This window comes from Apiospora kogelbergensis (genome assembly GCF_038363985.1).
Source record: "Apiospora kogelbergensis strain CBS 113332 chromosome Unknown utg000003l_segment0_segment0, whole genome shotgun sequence".
Classification (NCBI taxonomy): Eukaryota; Fungi; Ascomycota; class Sordariomycetes; order Amphisphaeriales; family Apiosporaceae; genus Apiospora; species Apiospora kogelbergensis.
In genome coordinates this window covers 2,669,910-2,690,263 of record NW_027117420.1, presented here as the reverse complement: position 1 = coordinate 2,690,263, position 20,354 = coordinate 2,669,910, and the positions used below count along the sequence as shown (strand labels likewise).

The 20,354-nt window shown below is 55.5% G+C and overlaps 7 protein-coding genes across 7 annotated transcripts; 1 reads left to right on the top strand and 6 right to left on the bottom strand.

Moving 5' to 3' along the window:
* Positions 1-1,807: 1,807 nt before the first annotated feature.
* Positions 1,808-3,248, bottom strand: PG998_005627 (uncharacterized protein; the record flags this gene model as incomplete). Its single annotated transcript, XM_066872445.1, has 3 exons — positions 1,808-1,988; positions 2,144-2,312; positions 2,396-3,248. 3 exons carry the CDS (start codon positions 3,246-3,248, stop codon positions 1,808-1,810), a joined length of 1,203 nt encoding a protein of 400 aa, XP_066732542.1.
* Positions 3,249-5,852: 2,604 nt separating this feature from the next.
* On the bottom strand, positions 5,853-7,293 carry PG998_005626 (uncharacterized protein; the record flags this gene model as incomplete). Its single annotated transcript, XM_066872444.1, has 2 exons — positions 5,853-6,650; positions 6,733-7,293. 2 exons carry the CDS (start codon positions 7,291-7,293, stop codon positions 5,853-5,855), a joined length of 1,359 nt encoding a protein of 452 aa, XP_066732541.1.
* A 1,164-nt stretch (positions 7,294-8,457) lies between these two features.
* On the bottom strand, positions 8,458-9,421 carry PG998_005625 (Translation initiation factor 3- subunit 12- eukaryotic; the record flags this gene model as incomplete). The annotated part of the gene is made up of 2 exons (XM_066872443.1): positions 8,458-8,998; positions 9,258-9,421. 2 exons carry the CDS (start codon positions 9,419-9,421, stop codon positions 8,458-8,460), a joined length of 705 nt encoding a protein of 234 aa, XP_066732540.1.
* Positions 9,422-9,982: 561 nt separating this feature from the next.
* PG998_005624 (2 3-bisphosphoglycerate-independent phosphoglycerate mutase) lies at positions 9,983-11,557 on the bottom strand (the record flags this gene model as incomplete). The annotated part of the gene is made up of 1 exon (XM_066872442.1): positions 9,983-11,557. One exon carries the CDS (start codon positions 11,555-11,557, stop codon positions 9,983-9,985), a length of 1,575 nt encoding a protein of 524 aa, XP_066732539.1.
* An 826-nt stretch (positions 11,558-12,383) lies between these two features.
* Positions 12,384-13,060, top strand: PG998_005623 (uncharacterized protein; the record flags this gene model as incomplete). Its single annotated transcript, XM_066872441.1, has 2 exons — positions 12,384-12,402; positions 12,624-13,060. 2 exons carry the CDS (start codon positions 12,384-12,386, stop codon positions 13,058-13,060), a joined length of 456 nt encoding a protein of 151 aa, XP_066732538.1.
* Positions 13,061-13,464: 404 nt separating this feature from the next.
* PG998_005622 (Tubulin-folding cofactor C) lies at positions 13,465-14,864 on the bottom strand (the record flags this gene model as incomplete). The annotated part of the gene is made up of 3 exons (XM_066872440.1): positions 13,465-13,665; positions 13,782-14,680; positions 14,744-14,864. 3 exons carry the CDS (start codon positions 14,862-14,864, stop codon positions 13,465-13,467), a joined length of 1,221 nt encoding a protein of 406 aa, XP_066732537.1.
* Positions 14,865-15,864: 1,000 nt separating this feature from the next.
* PG998_005621 (antiviral protein) lies at positions 15,865-20,134 on the bottom strand (the record flags this gene model as incomplete). Its single annotated transcript, XM_066872439.1, has 2 exons — positions 15,865-20,076; positions 20,114-20,134. 2 exons carry the CDS (start codon positions 20,132-20,134, stop codon positions 15,865-15,867), a joined length of 4,233 nt encoding a protein of 1,410 aa, XP_066732536.1.
* Between the last annotated feature and the right edge of the window lie 220 nt (positions 20,135-20,354).

Sequence of the window (20,354 nt, the reverse complement as noted above, 5' to 3'; positions counted from 1 at the left end):
TCGATGTGCACTTGAGGCTCGTGGTTGTCTCTTCCCATCTCGGTATCGCCTACTCTGGCCTTAGATGAGGGCAGTGGAAGATGGCATTGCCAAGTGTCCAATGAAACGTTGCGTACGACTCTTTATGGCGACCCATGGCTGCGTTGAGACAGAAAGTCAAGACTCTAGCACTCCGATGGACCAAGTGAGGCTCAAGGGATGCGATGCGGATGTGAGTTGGTCTCCAATGCCACCAATAAGCGTTGGGCTGAGACCAGGTCTTGGAGCCTAGGAGACGCATATGGGACGTTTTATTCAAACGTTGCAGTCTTTCTGGACTCTTGTGCTGCACCCCAGGTCGGCTCTGCGCCGGCGGATTGGGAGCAGGAGCAGGAGCATGGAGGGAGGGCATCCCAAGTCTTGCTCATTTCGGATGGGCCATGGCGATGTCTGGAAGCGACGTGCTATGCATGCTCTATGTACTGACGCCGTCGAAAGTAGGCCAGGACATGCTTCGTGCGGATGGCCCATGGTCCCACGGCGAAACGGTTACTGACAGCTGATGGTCTCATGGTCCTTGAGACATCTCTGGCCTGCCCCTTTCGGATAGCTGGCGTAGCTGGTAAGGCGGCCAGGCTTAATTCGTCCGTCATGTCCGTACGCCACAGCGGCAGGGCGGGAGGCTATACTCGAACCGGCCAAGCCGCCTCCTGGCAATTCCTGGGTTGGACCAATGTCTGCGATCCTTTGGGATGCGACTTGCACAAAGTGCAACATGCAACGCAACGCGCGGACATGGAAATGAGATGGTATTGCTTTGGAGGGATGCAAGCTGGCATCATTTTACCTTCAGCCCAATCAATTCCCTTTCCCGTGAATTGCCTCAGCCGGATTGGCCTTCCCATCCGCGATGTCATGCTGCGAGTCAAGACATCTTTTTAACGCATTGTCCGGAGCTCCCTCGTAGATTAATTGTCCGTCCAGGCTGTGACAGAAAGACAAACATGCCATATGGTTTGGCGTTTGATTGGCCACCTTGCCCAATGACCTCGATGCCACGATTGTATGTGTGTGTATGTGTGTGTGTGTGTGTGTGTGTGTGTGTCAGCATCAAACAAACCACATGATAAATTACGCTCGGATGCCTGCACTTTCTCCAAAACAGGCCCAGGCACCAGAAAAGTTCCTCCTACGACTCAACCTCCTCCGGATGGCCGACGTTTAGCTCCAGCTATTTTCAACCCGGCCGGACGGAGACTCGGGGATTCTAGAACGAAAGCCATTATTTTCGACTAAGTCTTAATCTCCCCTTGCCGGCTTTTCTTACTGCGAGTCTCTTGTCGCTTCTTTGCACTTTTACATGCATCGTGGCGGATGAAAGCGACATCTCGGCATTAACCTGGCTGCTGGCACAGATTCCATCGTTTCTGAGCATACCGTTTACCCAACATGGAAATGTGCCAAAAGCTGCATTTGGTCCGGGTATCACCTCAAGTCTGTTGCATCGGGTGACTTTTCCCTCCTGCATGTTCCGGTGCCAATATCAAGTGGCTTGTTGTAAAACGCCTGGTCCATTCGTCTGTATGTCTAGTCTATGTGGTGTCATGCTTCATCTCTATATACTAAAACCAACAAGGAATCGAGTGGTCTTTTCTCTCTAAAAACCCACGACGCCAGTACCATGCCGAGTTTCATAAAACACCAGGGAAGGTACTTGAGATCTAATAACACCCAGCGGTCTCTCATAACAGGAGCAGCCAGCATGCAGCAGTGGCAGCCTAATGGAGTGGCAAGCGAGCAAAGCAGGAAGCTCGAATCGTCTGTCCTCCTATGCGCGCTTGTTCCACTTCATGACACCGGGCATGGCCGGGTCGTTCTCAACGTATTTGCAGTGGTTGAAGGTGGTCCACAGGTCGCCGTAGAAAGAGCCCGGCTCCTGGTGGTACAGGTCGCCAAGCATGGGCTTGATGGCCTCGGTGGCATCCTCGGCGTAGTAAAAGGGGATGCGACTGATGAAACGCAACCGAGTCAGTACTTATACGGGTGGAGATCGTAGGGCTGATGAGGGGAGAGGGAGTCGAAATGGGGCAATTGGAGGGGAGGGGAAATGAGGATCACGTGATGCGAACAGAGTGCATCTCCAATAAATAAAAGCAGAACTTACGCGAACAGGTGGTGCACCACATGAGTTCCGATGATGCCGTGGAAGAGGTAACGGTCGATCCAGCCAAAGTCACGGTCAACCGTCGCCAGCGCACCCTTGACGAATGTCCAGCCGTTCTCGTCGTAGTGCTTGACATCGGGGTGGTTGTGGTGCAGGTAGGTAATGGCAACTAGTCAGTTGTTAGCAGGCCGGATTATACGGCTCGGAGGGCCAAAAAGGGCAGATCCAATCGATCATTCGGGGTGGACTTACTCAGCCAGTGGTGGACCCAGAACCACGGGATACCCCAGAGCAGGAAGACGGTCTGGGCATCCAGCGCCTGCGCGGCAAAGTACAGACCCAAGCCGACAAGGCCAAGGCCGATGTCCGAGAGGAGGATGAAGATGGCCTCGTTGGGGCGGAAGACGGCGCTGAAAGGGTCGAAGTGGCTGATGCGGTACCAGGCCGTGTTCTTGTTGGGCTGGAGGCTGCGGGGGCCGGACGAGACGTTGAAGAGCAGGTAGGTGGGCCAGGCGAACAGCTGGTGGCCGATGAGCTTGAGGAGGACGAAAGCCGGGGCGTCCTCGAGCAGATCCGAGTGCCACCACTGGGTGACGCGCTTGCGCTCAAAGTCCTCGCGGGTGGCGGGCACGAAGGCCATGTCCTTGTGCATGTGGCCCGTGAACTGGTGGTGGCGGGCGTGGCTGAACTTCCACGAGAAGTAGGGCACGCCGAGCAGCGAGTGCAGCGCCCAGCCGACCGTGTCGTTGAGGCCGCGGTGTAGGCTGAAGGCGCCGTGGCCGCACTCGTGGGCCAGAATCCAGATGCCGGTGCCTACCAGGCCCTGGGCGAATGTGTAGGCCGCCCATGCCGCGGCGCGCACCCACGGGTTCGGCAGCTGCGGGATGAAGGTCAGGGCGCCGTAGACGAGGCCGGCGGCCAAGGCCAGGTCCCGTACCACGTACGACATGGAGCGGGCAACGGTGGGCTGGAAGCAGTAGGTCGGGATGGCCTTGCGAATGGCATTGACGTCGGGAAACTGCGGTTCCGTCGACTCTTTGGCCATGCCTGCGGCCTGCCTCGAGTTCAGCGAGATGACGCCGGCCGTGGTCGCGGTCGAAGACATGGTGGTGGTAGCTGTGGTAGCCATGGTCGCTAGACAGGTTGCCTCTCAGAGGCTGTTCTCTGCCGGGATATCGAAAATGGGTAGTTGGGCGAGGATGAAGGGAGGAGGGGGAAAGAACGAGACGGGACAGGAAGCGACCGAGGGGAAACGAGTCACTTTTGTCTGGGGAGTGAAGGGGAGGGGAAAAAAAACCGAGACAAGCCTCCTTATCGGCTCTACCTTTTTATTCTGCTGGCAGGCATTGGCATTGGCACTGGCACATGTGAACAGATCTTCCACCATGCACATGGGTTCTAGATCTAGGGGTCTTCTTCCTATCTTACAGTAGGTACATACATAAGGTTAGGCCAAACTAGGGTCCCTTTCAACGGTTCCAATGCTTCTGCCATGCTGGATCCCGGCCCACATGGCTGAGTGGGAAAAAAAGAGCTTCTCCTGTCTATCAGGGACCATTCTTGTCACTCTAAACGCGGGTTGCGAGGGGGCGAGGGGCGACGGCCAACAGACGAGTCGGAGCGGCAATGGAGAGGGCCTGGAGCGACTCACACAAGCCCCCCATCCGAGACGACATCTCCCATCTGTCAAGTCATGAACTACGCATGCATATAGGTAAGTAAGTAAGTAGGTGTCTAGTTGTGCGGTGTTGCCGCCTGCTGCAGGCAATCAGCAAGCAAGCAATTAGGTCCTTCGTTCTGTTGGCTGTACGTATACAGCACATTCGCATTCACAAACACACACACACACACACACATTGCCACCCCGCTTACACCCCCCATGCTCCTCAACGCTTTACCTGGTCGCAGATCTCTGGTAGGCTGGTACATATAGGGTCTCTGGAGACTTTGCGGGCTTTTTTTTTTCTGGGTATGGAGCCGGGCTTTTCGTTGAGGAGGGAAGAAGGGAAGCAGGGAAGCTAGGCCGCCTTCTCTCCTGCTCTCCTCCTGAATTTTCCATTTTCCAGGCGGCTAGTGGCCGGTGGAACCCCCGGGTTTCATAGTGGTTGGAAAACTCGTCTCGTCTAATTTCACTGAGCAACTGAGCATCGGCTGGGCCAAAGCCCCAAAAAAAGCCCCCAAGCCCCCAAGCCCCAAAGCCCCAAAGCCCAAAAAGCATCCTGTTTCCCGCCTCCTATTCTTATTCGTTAGCGTTGCCGAGAAACGACTTGACACTTCCATTGGCCAATGGGCCTCGCGAAGTCAATCTCAGATAAACTGCGGCTTAATCTCAGCCATCGTACAGGCCAAAACAGAACAAAGTGAGGAATGCTATGTATTATCATGTTGCGTTGCGTAATCATGAACTCCGGTTCCCGAGACCATCGCATTGCACACGCAACTTCTTCGCTTTTTTCTCCCATCCTCTGCATGCAGATTCTTCACCGTATTTGTGTTTTTCCCGATCGCGGACCAGTGTACCTGGCTTGGGAAGTTACGAGTCGTCTAGCTCAACAAGCCAGGCTTGGCTCAGTCAGGTTCCGGTTACAGTGCAAGCGAGCCACGACAGGGGTCAACGGACGGACAAGCGACAGCCTGGCCTCTGGCCTGGCCATCTGTCTAGGGGTTTCCGACCCGTCGGTTGTTGTGCCCCGACCCTAGTCACTGTATTGTGTGTATGTCTGGGCACTGGCTTCGAGGCGGTCTGTACATATACGCATTCTAGCGACCCTGAAGAGGGGTTCTCCTTAGAACAATCTCTACTCCGTAGTGTGCCGAATATTATTTCTTGATCCTGTGATTCGGCATAGGACTGTGGGACACTGCCCTCGAATGGCTTTTGTGGAATGCCGTCCAACAACAGCTATTGGATAACAAAGAGACTGGACTCTCGTAGCACGGTCGATATCTGTGTTGTACATACATTGGTTTGATGTATGTACGGCAAGCCTGATTATTAGTGCTTCTCTTTGGCCGGAAATGTGACCCTGAAGCTCACACGGTGTGCTTGGTTCAGCCAGTCAGGGCATCGCAAGTAGTTCGACTCGAAGACGGCTACCGGGGTGGAAGACTTCCACGAAGGCAGCTGACACAGGCATCGAAGACTCCTCCTGAGAATATAACCTGGAGAATGACATTTGTCAGGACTCCGAACGTAGAGTGCCTGCCATTTCAGACTACATACATATCTACTGACTCAAGAGCAGTTAATTACTCACCGTGAGTGCCTGCCTTGGGTATACCTACTGTACACTACTTGACGCCGGCCAGCTTTTTTTTTTTTTTGTGGTAATTCAGGGAAAGAGGAAGGGTGAGACATGTCCGTTCATTCTTCGATAAGATAAGATGAATCGCGATTAGATTAGATAACATAGTATCTACAGAGCCCCACGTCGATTGGCTTCTAGGACGGGTTCATTTGTATCAAGGAGTGATAATTGTCGAGATGATTAGAGTGAAGATACCTACGTGCAGCCAGAAAAGGGACTCAAGTGAAGCCTGGCTGAAAAACGATGCTTTGCCCCCCACAATGCTTTGATATAGCCATAAAAGTGTATGTGCTTATCTCGAACCACGTCTTGCTTCTTCGTCTACTTCCAAATCGTGCAAACCTTCCCTTCACCCCTGGGAACCTTATTCGCCACACTTGGTACTTGGTGCTTGGCTCTTCTCAGGAAGCGGCCACCCCCACCGCCACCGAATCATAAAGCTGCGCGGCACCGACGCCGTCGAAAAAGGTCTCGTCGAGGAGCGAGAACAAGACCTTCTGCCCCGCCCACATCTCCTCGGCCGCGGGCCGGATCTGGTCCGGCGGCAGCACGAAGCCGAAGCGGCCCGTGTCGCGCAGCTCGATAGTGAAGGACCACTCGGCGCGGCCGATGGCGTAGGCGTGGTCGGGCGCGGACCCGCTGGTAGCGTAGAGGGTCGCGCCGCTGGCGCCGAACGTGTACGTGGTCCCCGCGTCCGACGAGTCGCGCACCGCCTCGCTGATGAGGCTCGACGCCTTGGTCCACCGCCCCTGCTCCGGCGCGTACAGCGTCTCGGCGTACCCGAAGGGGAACAGCAGATACTGCCCGTAGCTGTGCCAGTCGACGAACAGCTTGATGCCCTGCGCGTCGCGGATCCGGCGCAGATACCCGTCCAGTCCGGCGTTTTCGGGCGCGTCGCCCGGCTTCGCGCCCCGGTACGTCTGCGAGCACGGGTTCGTCGACGAGCCGCGCGGGTTCGCGTCCCAGCCATGCTCCCAGTTCCGGTTGATGTCCCGGCCCAGGCAGGTCATGTTGGGGCTGCCGGCCGGGGGCGGCTGCCGGTTCTTACGCCACAGGCGGTCCGTCGTCTGTGTATATAGGAAGCCGTCTGGGTTCACGAAGGGGAAGATGTAGTAATCGTATCGGTCCAGGAAGGATCTGGTCTGATTGTTGCCCGCGTTGTAGCCGTTGATTAACTGCAGCGTGATGTACTCAACAACCTGGAGATGGTCAGCTGCCTATCAGTCGGTTGAGGAGAATCGACCGTTGACATTTTCTTTCTTAAGTGTCCTGACAACTTACCGGTGCACTGATCCACTCTCGGGCGTGAACGGTTCCGTGGTACAATACGGCCGGCTTGCCCGGACCTCCCGCTCCCCACAAGTGAATGCCGAAGATGTCGCGGCCCTGATACGACTTGCCCGATGACACCATCTCGGAGTTGCTGGGAAAGGCATCGTGCAGGTCTCGAAAGTATTGGATGTGGTCCTCGTAGTTATGATACGTCTCGAACCACGCCAGAGGGTTATCCTGTCTCTTCGTCCACCGCTTGGCCGAGGCGGCAGACTCGGCAGATATAGAGGTCCCTAGGTCCTGGTGCATGACGCGGAAGTCGAGCCCAAGGCCCTCGAACGAGACCGCCTCGTCGGGCGAGATGAGGACGTCCAGGTGCCCGGCATCCTGGTGCCATTGTTCGTAGGACGATAGCGCGGCGAGCTTGTCTTGGATCGCAGCCGCACCCCCGAGCGTGTTGATACGGTATACTTTGTACCCGTTGTAGGACACCGCCTCCTCTTGTTTGGGCAATGCGGCAACGCCCGTAATGAGCGGTGCCAAAAGCGAGGCCAATGTAAGGGGCTTCATGGCGATTGGACGATGAGGAGGGTGAACTCCGACAGAGACGGCTTAGGAATGTGGTAGCTAGCTAAATGACCCTCCTGGAAGACATAGAAAGCAGCAGCTCCTTATACATACCCTTCCACAAAGCCATGTTCCTTTGCTGCGTCGTGGCTCATCCGTCTGAAGTTCCGTCCACGACGAGCCCCCTCTTTCCCCCTCTGCGCATACATGCATTGCAGAGTCGTATTGCAGGACTTGTTTTTTGAGACTCCTTCCTTACCCAGCCTTATCAAGCATATTCTATCATCTTGACCTGGCGGCTGGGTGCACCGTGGAATACGTTGATCCCCATCTATCTGCCTTGGCCCATAGCCCGACCTTCCGCATTCCGCCTCGCGTCGCCTTGGGTAGAGCTTCGGGGGGTGGGGTTGAGCCTCTTGTGATATATAGCAATTCGCGATACCCCGCCATCATGGCGTCAAGTCGAAGCCAAGACGAGGAGGGGGATGCCTGATTTGGGGATGCCAAGGAGTAGCCACTACCGGCTATGCAGTGTTCTGTAGCGATATCTTTTACATGCCCACGGAGATAGTCCTGTCCAGATGCCCTTTGACACCACCGAGAAGGCAGGTCTGTGTCAATGGCTACTTCTCGTCAGAACATTTCCGGCCTTCATCTCGACATCATCAGACTATATCTAACTCTCCCCTTCATACACTACTCGTAGGCTGGGATTTGATCAGCTTGTTTAGGATGTTCTGGCCAACTATCCCCTTGCCAGCTATCACTTAATGTGTAATTGATCAAAGACACCTAGGCAGCATCCAATGAAACCAGCCTACCCTCAACTCAAGCTGAGGGAGCTAGAACCATATCCATTCCACCAATCCTTCAGACGCAGGTACATGTGAACACTCTCAGATACACATCACAATCAGTCTCCAGCCAGTGAAATGTTTTGTACTTGATCAGGGAATTCATGATTCTCATAGCCCGTTATTTACGGACGGTAATAGTAGCATGATGTAAAACTCATCAAAGCCTCCCCAACCCCAAGACAGTGGGTTCAATTCACAGCCCAAAACGCAAACCCTCGAACGCCTAATTTTGTCATGTCGCCAGATGCTACAATCAAACTGGCTTCCTCATTTCCGTCTTTCACCAACGAGCAAACAAGACATCCATGCCTTATGCGGTCTCCTCCCAGGCCCTCCGCACCACCCTCGAGAACATATCGACGTTGACATCCTCGCGCACCTCGGCCTTCTTGGCCTCGTTTTCGGCATTGCGAGGCACCTGGACCTTGTCGCCCTCAATCTTCCAGCCGACCGTCTCCTGGACGAACTTGCGGGCAGCGCCCTCCTCGAGGCCGAGCCACTCAGCAAGGACTGCCATATCAACCTCACGGAAAGCGTGGCTGACGAGGGTGGCGATACGGATGCGCACCATGTCTTCGAAGCCATCAATGTCGGCAACCAGGTCGGCGCACAGGTCGTCGCCCTCAATGTTGCGCCAGAAGCGGGCGTACTGAGCACCTTGCAGCTGTGTGTTCAGCTCTCGCAGCTTGGCAAGGGCTTCGGGGAGCTCGGCGCGCGAGTTGGGTGCGAGCGTAGAGGGAGGAATCAGGTGGAGGGCGAGAGAGAACTGTGGCGAGGGGAAGCAGGTCATGGCTTTGACGAGAACATTGGTGACGACCTCATCCTTCATGCGGTCGGGGTTCAGCTGGTACCTATTGGTTGGGAGAGATCGAGGGGGTTAGCAAGGTACTCTAGAGCCCTAATAGCAGACATGCAAAACACGATGCAATGTAGATTGGGTTGGTCAGATAGAGCTAATAACTAGACATCAGAGCGGCGCGACGGGTTCAGACGTCAGGCCATGTCAGGTAATAGGAAACGTTTACGTTATGGATCATCACCCCCAAGAAGATGGCAGGCACGAAGGCAAGAAGAGCAGCAGCAGAAGAAAAAAAACAGAGACGGACTCACAGCTTGAGTAGTGTGCGGTTGGCATTGCAGTCGCAGTATCGCTGCTCGCACTGCTGTCGCAAGTAGTCCTCGAGAAGACCAACAGCCTCCGGGTTGTAACGCTCCAGGCCATTGATGATGGCGGTGATGGACTCGGGCCTCTCTTGGGTGTCTTCGCACTCCATCTTGGCGGAACAGAGCAGCAGGGTATGGGGGAGTGAGGGTGAGGGAGGGTGGGAAAGAGTAGTTGGGAGAGGGCGGGAGAAGGCCGCCTGCGAAAGTTGGTGGTTTCTTTGAGCCACGATTAGCTGTTTGGTGGGGGTTGGAACTTGAGGCGGGCCGTCTTCTTTTTCGTTGCGATTTGTGCTGTGGGGCCCGAGAGTCAGAGACTGGCAGACTGGCAACTGGATTGAATCGAATGGACGTCGGCAAAATGGCCGGCGGACTTCCGACCAGTGCATGAGTGAGTGCATGTACCGAGTACGTACCCTCGTAGCCTCGTACCCTCGAACCCGCTCACAGCTGGCTTCGCTGCCGTGCATGTAACAGCAAGCATGACATGACATGCAACGTAAGACTTCGCAGTGATGCCATGGATCATCAAGCAAAGAGACACCATCGGCTGTGCCCAGAAATTCAAATTCCACATTCGCTAGCTCTATCTATGTAACCGTTATCTATTTATTATTCGTTCATTGTGTATCATGTGGCGTGTCTTTCTATGTTAACATCGTGGCCGGCACTATCTATTTCTTCAGCAGACTCTTGCCAGTCATCTCTGCCGGTTGGGGCAGACCCATGGCCGCGAGGACCGTGGGCGCTACGTCACCCAGCACGCCCTCGTCGCCCTGCTGGAGGCTCCAGCCCTCGGGGGCGTTGGCCATGATGAAAGGCACCTTGTTGGTCGTGTGAGACGTCTTGGGCTTGCCATCGGGGAACTTCATCTCCTCGGCGTTGCCGTGGTCCGACGTGATGAAGAGGATGTAGTTCTCCTTCTTGCACGCCTCGAGGATCTTGCCAATCGCCTTATCCGTAGCCTCGACACCCACGAGCGCAGCCTCGTAGACACCAGTGTGGCCCACCATGTCGGGAGGGGCAAAGTTGTTCATGACGAAGGGGAACTGCTGCTCGCCGAGACGCTTGGCCACCTGGTTGGCCACACCGTCGGCGCTCATCTCGGGGGCCTTATCGTACGTCGCAACGCTCTTGTTGGAGAGCACCAGGTCCTGCGACTCGTCACGGGCCTCCAGCTTGAACACCTTCTCGACACCGCCGTTGAAGAAGAAGGTAACGTGGGCGTACTTCTCCGTCTCGGCAATGTGCACCTGCTCGACGTTCTGCTCGCCGAGCCACTCAGCCAGGACATTGCCCATGTGCTGCGGCTTGAAGGCAATCTCGAAGGGGTAACCGCCCTTGTACTGCGTCATGGTGACAAAGTTGGCCTTTGGGTAGGCAAAGTCGGGCAGCGGGGAACGGTCGACGTCGCCGAGGAGCTGGGTGATCTGGCGGACACGGTCCGATCGGTAGTTGAAGAAGAAGACCTCGTCGCCGTCTTGGATGCGGCCCTCCTTGCCGTTGATGATGATGGGCTTGAGGAACTCGTCGTTCTCGCCCTTCTCGTAGCGCTCCTTGACCGTCTTGACGGGGTCGGTGCTCTCCTCGCCCTCGCCGAGGATCATGCCCTTCAAGGCGAGTTCGACACGCTCCCATCGCTTGTCGCGGTCCATGGCGTAGTATCGTCCGACGACCGTAGCCAGCTGGCCGATGCCAAGCTCCTTGGTCTTGGCCAGCAGCTCCTCCATGTAACCAGCACCCGACTTGGGGTCCGTGTCGCGGCCGTCGCCGAAGAAGTGGATGAAGACCTTGGGGATGCCTACCTCCTTGGCGGCCTCGAGGAGGGCGTACAGGTGCATCTGCTTGGCGTGGACACCGCCGTGAGAGACCAGACCGCAGAGGTGCAGCCTGCCGCTGCCGTTCTTGGCGGCCTCGAATTGCTTCTTGATGACGTCGTTCTGGAGGAGCTCGCCCTTCTTGATGGTCTGGTCGATTCGCACGACGTCTTGCCAGACGACACGGCCGGCGCCGATGTTGAGATGGCCGACTTCCGAGTTACCCATCAGTCCCTCGGGCAGACCGACAGCCAAGGAGGAAGCCTCGAGCTGGGTGAAACCGGGGCCCTTGTAGAGCTGGTCCATGACGGGGGTCTTGGCGTTGGTGATGGCATCGCCGTTCTTGGGGCTGTCAGCACCGGGGACACCCCAACCGTCAATGACGATAAGGCATGCCTTCTGGTCGGTCTTCTTGTGGGTTGTGTTGGCCATGTTGTCTGTTGTGGTAGTTATGGAAGTCAAGTCGAGAAGAGAGAAGAAGAAAAGGGAGTTGGATGTGAAGGGGGTGGAGGCAACTTTATGACGGGCTTGGGAAAACGCACGACAATCACGGGCAGCGTGGCTTCTTTGGCAGACAACGGTTGAGATGTTTTTCTGCTACGTGTGGTAACTACTGCCAACCTAAGGTATTCGCGCGGAAAGAAGGTGGGATGGAGGGGTCGGACGGAGGGGTCGGGCCTACTATTGCGTCGATGCTACCCTATCGGGTTAAACGTTTCAACCACGAATGAAGTAGCGGGCAGCAGCCAGTAGCAGTGGTGGGTTAGAGTCATGCCACTCTCGATGTCCTGCTCGGCGTGTCGGCCTCGAATTGCACTGCGCCTCTCAGCTTCTATCCCATCGAGCGCTGAAGCTTGCTTGCGTATGGGAATTGGAAAAGGAGCAAGGGCATCACCATCGTCATCGATTGGCGATACGTATTCGTGCTACATAAGTGCATACGTACGTAGAGCGAGCAGGTACCTCGTTTTCCCACCGGGCACCCACTCCGCTGATCTTGCCAGTTCCAGAGCTGCCGCTTTCTTCTCCAAAATAACCAGCAGATCTGAACCGACATCAGGCGACAACCACAGGCGAGTCGAAAGGTTCGAACCTGCCGCCGAACCTGGACCCTTCCACCATTCGAATTGACCGAATTGACTCGGCAGGCTTCTGAGACTCTGGGCCCAGAGACTTCTGCAGAGACGAGCCAGACTAGCCAGAGCACAGGTAGCGCCCCATTCCAGCCCGCCGGGAAAACAGGGGACTGGACTTCTGTATGTCGACTCCTCTCACCAGTACTGCCATTACCTTGCCGACGACGGTCCGAATCGTCGACCTGACTTGCGTTCCGCAGCAGCCGCGCCCACATCCATCGCAGCGAACACCCGCGCGTCGTTTTCTAAACGTACCCTGTCGTGCATGGTGAATAGCAGCAATTGCAGACAGACTCGGAATACCACCACCCACACCAATCAACAGTACAGTGAAGATGGCGACGCCTAAGAACCCCCCGCAGGACCACCCACGCCCCTCGGCCTGCCGCCCGGCCTCTCCCCCGATAACCTCGACACCCTGACCGAGCTGAGCTCGCTGCTCTCACGCCTCCGCGCCCCGCCTGCGCCGCCTTCTGCCTCGGCAGCCCCAGGAGCGACCCCAGCCGCCGCCGCTGCCACCTCGGCCCCAACACCCTCTACTCACCACGATCCGGCCAACACCATCTCCATCCAGTCACTGCCTATGGCGACCGACGTCTTGAAGCACAAGCTGCAGCGGTCGCGCGCCGCGACCAAGACGCTGCCCGACATGGGGCGCGGTACGGCGGACCAGGAGGCCGAGGTGGCCGAACTCGAGGCGCGCATCGCCCGGCAGCGCGCCGTACTCGAGGGGCTCCGGAGTAAGGGCCTCGACTTCGCCGCCGCAAGGGGCCAAGCCGGTGACAAGATGGAGGAATGATGGATGGGAGTTCGTCGGCCCTTCTTGTCCCGTCACAAGAAAGAAAGAAAGAAAGAAGTACAAGTCGCCTTATACGGGGACACAAGGTGGCGGACTGCGCAGAAATTAATGGTGCTACTAATACTACTATTGTTACATTTTACGGCAGGCCTTGTCAGAACACAAAGGTGCGTGTAATTTGTACAAAGTGGCTACAGGCAGGTTCAAGCTGACGGGGCACCAATGGTTTACTAGGCGCGACCCTGGAATTAGGCATGTTTCGCTCACCACAACTGAGACGGCGCCTTGATTCCACCATCAGCAAGCAAGGCACTGATCGGTCAGATGATGGGAAATGTGAACAATGACTCAATATTGTGTTGGTATAAAAATCAAGTGCCATTTCAAAAAGGCTTAACCCCCGATCAGCTCAAAACGCCAACACTACGCAAGATTTGTTTCCTTGAAGTCAGGCTGCCAGACACCGTCTTTTGCCAAACATCATCGGGGATACGCCTCTCCTCGGGCAGCACCCGCCAATTGGGAGACGACTCGGCCTTCAACCATTTGAAATCGTCCACCCGATCCCACTGGTTGTCTGAGCCGATCTCTCCGGCCTGGTCGGTCTGTTCCAGGACCATGTCAGTATACAAAATCACAACACGAGGTGTCAAAATAGAGATAGATGGGGGACTAGGGGAAAAATGACTGCAAAGCGGATAAGGCAGGACCCTGAACTTACATAATAGGCAGTCGGGATAGGAGCGAACCGCATCCCGCTGCAATCCTCGATAATAGGGTGGCTTCCACAATGCAGATACAAATCCACATTTTCACATTCGTGGATGCGCACTTGTCTAGCCGCGACGACGATGATGCTGTCCCTCACCCCCGTGATGTGCACCGGACCAGCGACGGTCCCGCAGACGAGCAGGCTGCGCCGGACGTTTTTGATGGCCAGCCCCGCGAAGGGCACCCCTGATGACAAGGACGACGTAGGCACCGTCATATCTACTACGCAGGAATCCAGATCCGCCAGCGACCCCGATGCCGTGGCCCGGGAAGCCGAGGATGGCAGAATGATATGTAGGCCGGTGTGCTCGTAGATGGTGATGGTGCGGGCGCTCGAGAAACTCGGCTTCCTAATCCCTGGGTTGGCGTCGGAGCCTTGTGCCATCTCCTTGTTGTAGTCTTTGGTAGCCTCGCCGTGCGGTAGGCTGCTCACGGTGTCGCGTTCCTCGTCGCCGGCCACCGCGGAGAAGTCGTGGTTGTCGCTCTCATGGTTGCGGCTGATGTCAGAACGTTGGGGGTTGACCTGGCGGGGGTCGGGCTGGTATTGCGCCGTCTCCTTCTGGGTCGCCGTGGCCGGGGCTGTGCGCGGCTTGAACTGGAACCGGGGTTTGGACTTCGCGGAGGCCAAGGAGGTCGAGGAGGACTGGCCGGTAGCTTTGTTGAGGTTGTCGGTAAGGGCTTTTATAGCCTGTCCGTAGGCGCGTTGGTCGTAGGCCGGGATATATTCCTTGGCGTCGGCGACTTCGTTGCTGAGACGGGAGACGCCCGCAAGGACGTGGTCGATGCAGTCCCGGCGCTCGCCGCCGACAGGAGACAAGGTGGCGAGGTCGTCGATCTGGTCTTGGATTGCTATTGGGTGGGGGTTGCCAGTGTCAGCCACATAAACACATGCTCACCAGTATCCAGACATACCAGTTATCTCGGTCTGGAAGTGACGATAGAAGCGTTCTTTGGGGTCCGACATTGTGTGGATGGTAGGGGAGGGGAGCCCGCCTGCCGGGCTATAGGGGACGAAAACCTGGGTTGTAGTCATTGTGCATGAGAAGTTACGATCTTGTATCTTGACTGCTGCGTGTGGGGAAAAGAGCTTGATGGTATCCAAGGTAATGCAGGTAGTTTATCTCAACAACGCCGGTGATGCTGTGCAGGATATGTATGTACCTTATTCAATGAACGATAACCTTTAGGCCTGGTAGCAAGACTCTTAGGATCCAGTAGATACGGCCGTTCCTCCCTCGAGCGCTCTTATACCGTAGATTCGAGGGTACGGTGGTCTGGGCGGTTGCGGTGGTCTGGGGTTGTGTCAGGCCTGGTCAACTGGTCGCTCCAGCGATGGCATCGACGGGGGTGGGTGGGAAGGTCGAAGGTAGTGAGCATCAACGCGCTATGATGGCACGACCAGGGGGGTGTTTTCGGTCGGCTGCTGAGAATCGAGGGATCGATGGCGGGCGGTGGAATGATTGGACGGGCGCGTAGGGGACCCCGAAGGCAATAAATCGGGAGCGCATTCAACGCCTGCACGACGACGTAGTTGGTGGTATGACTAGCCGTGTGATGGTGACCAGAGATTGCGGGGTGCTTTGCAGTTTGGAGCCGGAGATCTCCCCAGGGGAGTATGTAATCGATGGTGGGTGGGACGCCCTGCTTATCCATTGGCCAATGTCCAACCCCCTGGGCACCCCCCAGAACCCCTCTGGAACCCCCAGAACCCCTCTGGACCCCCCAGAGTCTGGGGTTCTACTCTGGCGGACTGCATCATGTGTGTGCCATTGCATACAACCGTACGGCCTCTACTTGCCCAAGGCTACGTCAGGCAGCATGTCAGTATGTGAACTCGTCATAGATGATGAGCATGAGAGTTAAACCAGACGAAGGCAGATGCAGGGAAACGTGACATATTGCAATCGACTTGAGCCCATATCGAAGTGGCATACATATATCGTATTCAAACGCTACCGACTTGGTGCAAACCATTGTCAATTCATTATCTACACGGTGGTGCATACCTAGTCTAGCCTCCAAAAAGCCTGTCGTCATGGGCTCGCCCTTGCTGCTGTTGCCTGTCGCAGCGAGTTCCAGCCATTGGTAGACGAAGGCGCCATAAATGCAGCCATCTGTGCATCGGCAGCAACTCCGGTGCCTGCGAATGCGTGTGCGAACTGCTTCGTGTCGAGCTGGCCGCTTGGTGGGATCTTCAGACTTGCTACTTGCAGGGCCACCTCGGCCGCATGGTCTTGGCCGCCCAGCTCAGAAAGACTGGACCAGCCGTGCGGCAGATAGGGGTACAAGAATGTGTTGATCTGTGACTGTGACACCATGTCCTCGTCGTTGCCATTGCTCGAGAAGAAGCTTGTGGCTCCCAGGACCTCGCCAATCTTGGCATGCTCCGAGCTGACTGGTTTTTCGTTGGCACGGAGAGCCTGGAGTTCCGACACTACAGCCTCCATCGACTCTTCGTCTTCATCCAGAAGAGCAACAACTCCTAGCAGGATGACGGACTGAACATGCGTTGAGTCCGACTCGATGACGGAAAACAGTACTCCGCGTGCCCGGTCTCGGGCATTCTCATCCCCGATTGCCCAAAGGACTTGAGCCAGTAAACATACGACATCGGGATTGTTGTGCGACTCCTCCAAAGCGGCTTCAAGGTAAGTCAATGCCTCGCCAGGGCTTTTGCTGAAGTACTTGGCGAGTCCAACTGTGAGATGGGCCGATAGTCGGGCTTTCCTACGCTGCTCCGATGCGAGTTCGTTCTCAGAGTCATCGCTGCTGAGCTGCAAAGCGGTTTCGCCACATTCAGCGGCTTCTTCATTCTTGCCCGAAGCGAGATACATCCGGGCAAGATCAGTCTTGGCTAGCGCAAATTGACCCAGCACGAGTGGCGATTCCGTCTCTTCGTAATGGGCCTCGAGCTTGCCGCAAATGTCCACAAGAGCACCAATAGACCGTGGGTGGTCACCGACCCGCTCTAAGAAAAGAGTTGAGAGATGGTCATAAACCATATCCTGCGGCTGAAGACGCTGTAGCTGCCTCAAACCAAACAGCGGCTGGAGTACATCGTTGAGCTTGGGTCCACTGGGACCTTTGACAATATGGTCGAAAACAGAGATGCCAAACTGCTTTCGAGTGACGGCGGACGAACACTCGGCAATGTTCATGGCGTGGGTGAAGAGACCGCGGGCTTCTTTGACGTCGCCGTAGAGCAGGGCGACGAAACCCTGTCCCAACCAAGCATGCGCATAGTCTGGATCAGTCGACTGCGCCCTGGTAAACGCTTCGTTGGCAAGCTGTAGGTCATTCTGCAACAAGGCTAGAGCACCAAAGTTCGCCCAGACATGAACACCTCGTTCATCTAGATAAAGTGCCCGGACAAAGGAGTGTTGAGCGACGGTCGGGTTGATTTCACTCGTAACAACACCCAATGAGTTCCAGAAATCCGGGTTGCCTGCCTCGAGCTCGATCGCCCGCTTGAAGCATCTGACAGCAGCCATGTGGTATCTGCTGGATTTAATCCGCAGCTCTGCTGGGAGGCAGCTGTGTGCACGATACTCGGCCCAGCCCAGGTTGTAGAACGCGATTGACTGAGCATGGATGTCATGTGATGATGAGTGTACGGCTCGCTTGTGTGCAAGAATCATGGCATGAAGACATTGAGTAAGTTTGATACCGAGTTTGTCCTTCTGTGGCGACAGACCTTCCGCAAAGTTAAGGTCGTTGGAGATGCCATCAACATCTTGCATGATACTATAGGCAACAGCATGCTCACCAGCCTGCCCAACAAGCGCCTTGATGGCGTCGACAGGAAACTGATCAATGCAGCTTTGCACTTTTGAGAAGATGGAGCAGGCATCACCCAGTGATTTCCAGAAGTTGAAGGTGGCTGAGATGGTATTGGAAGAGGACTGGGCAAACTCGATTGTCTCGGTAGCGAGATTGACCGATTTGCCAAAGTAACCGTTTTCCACGCAATCATGGGCACTCTCTACCATGGTCTGCATAAGAGCCAGCATTACACCGGCCTCGTCCGGCCGATCCTTAGTGACTTCACGGTAGAGTAGGATGGCATTGTCGTATTCACCCGTCTCACGCTCGATGTTGCCTAGCAGATATTTGGTGAACCACGTGTCACCAAGAGCTTTGTCGTCCAACGATGCCTCCAGTCTCTGGGCGTTCAAGATAGCCTTCTTGGCAGCTGTATGACGTCCTGCGTTGTGGTAGGCTTCGCCGAGGCCAACCCACGAATGGTAATCGCTAGGCGCCATACGCAGTGCCGACTGGAATGATGTGACGGATCTGTGGTAGTCTTGTTTGTTGAGCAAAGCTACCCCTAGTGCTGAAAAGGGCCAGCTCACCCCTTTCCGCCTGGACCCAGGAGGTGGGCGTACTTTTCCGGAATCAATTACGCGTTGAGCGACAAGTTCCACGCGGTCCCAATCGCCGTCATCGGCGAAAGACCGAGCCAACCTCTCGGCCGAAGCAATCTCAGCCGGTGACAATTCGACAGCCTTAAGGAAGCATTTACGCGCACGCTTCTTGTCCCTGCCGTAATCGGCATAATAGATTCCAAGGCTTGTATAGGCGGGTGCGTAACTGATATCACTCTTGAGGGCAGCCAAAAAACATGCATAGGCGCCGTCACGGCTCCTGCGAGAAGCCTTGGACGTGTCGAGATTCCATACACAGACTCCAAGCCGATGCTGGGTCTGCGCAAGTAATTCTTTTGATGTCGACGAGGTTTTGCTCGCCATAAGTCCCGATATGTTCTCGAGGTCAGACTTTCCCCGAATAAAATCACCCTTCAATGAATAAAGCCACGCTACCTCGGCTTTCACTCGGAGATTGCCAGAATCGCGTTCCAGGGCTTTTTCCAGGAAATTTATAGCTTGGTCAAACTCTTCTTCTTCTTCATAGATCAAGCCCACGCCGATTTGTGCAGCTGTAGATGACGGGTTGACTTCAAGAATCTTGTCGAAAAAGGACTTGGCCTCTCCATGATGCCTTGGCGACTGGTAAAAGACCAGTGACGTACCCAGGTACAGCATATAGGCCTGGTTAGTATGGTTAAACGTCTTCCCTATTTTAGGCGCTCTCTGTCCTAATAACTTCATGGCTTTGCGCATAAGCTCTACGTTGCTTTCGTATTCTTCGAGGTGCTGGTAATATTCGCCCATGAGTCTGTGGGCAAGCAATGAATCTGATGTTGAGATGCCATCGATCATCATCAATAGTCGGTCTTCGTCCGTAAATGGGATTACCAAGGTCGGGGCGCCCCCATCTTCATCATCTTCACTGCTTTCATCTCCGGCCTGACTCTCTGCTGGCGGCGAAGACGCGGAAGGCCTCTTGGAGAATGGGGAGATACTGCTGGTCAAGTATCCAGTCAAGATCTTGCAGAGATCGGTTTCGGGGAAGAGCGAACAGTATTCAAGAAGCACATCGACATTGAAGTCTTTGATTTCCTCATGATCCTGCCAGTTCACGGCGATATCCCAGGCAAGCCGGTAAGGGTGCTTAATGATGACCATGTCACCAGCAAGTTTTTGAACAATGGCGAGCTCAGCCTGCTTCTCCGGACCAGGAAGAAAGTTCATCAGGCGATCATATCGGAACTGCAGAAGCTTTTCCTCATACTGGCGCCTGATGTCATCGTCGTTGGTCCAGTTGATGAGCTGCTCATAGATATAGCCCAGTTTGCTCTGCGCGAGAATTTCTCTGTTGACCTCGACGGTAACTTCGCTGACCTTTGCGCCGATTCTTGTGCGCCTCTCGCCGATTAGGGTGTTGACCCGCTTCTTCTCCTCAGTTTCGATGATCTGGGCAACGATTTCGTAAGTCTTGGCCGCGTGCGGAAAGCGTCCCTCGAGGGCTGGGTAAATAGGACTCCCAGGAAGCATCAGCTCGAGGGCATCGGCATATTGAGCACGCGACCCTTGTGCGCGGGCGAAGTCAACGAATTTGTCTATCACATCCTGGCATTTGTACATGTCCCCTTGTTCGTGGAAGATGGCTGCAAGCTTCGGAGCTGCTTCCTTGTATTGGACGAGCTTGGATTCGCCTTGCCTTTCATAGAGCTTGATCAAGCCCTGCCAGGCTTGGGGGTCGGATGGTCGCAGAGAAGCTGCGGTCTCGTATGCATTTTCGGCATCGCCGAGCTTGTTCTTCTTGTCGAGGGCAAAAGCGAGGAAAACATAGGCCTGGTAGCTTTTTGGGTCGTTGCCAATGATATCCTGCGCCTGCGGTATGGCCTCGTCCCATTTTTTGTTGTTTGATGGCGTCGCGGACGAGCTTAAGCTGCTTGGACATGATGGCAAGGCGAGCGTCGAAGCTGCTCAAGCTACGAAGGCGGAAGACGGCAACTGTATGACGGTGAGGTGGACCTGACTGGCGCAGGTAATCAAAGAGGGTTGTGTCGAATGCAAGAAAAGTGTTAATGGATCATCCAGGACGACACGTGGTATGGAGAGCCCCCCATGAACGCAATAATGAAGACTTCTCGCCGATGGCTCATCATTCGTTGTCGTCA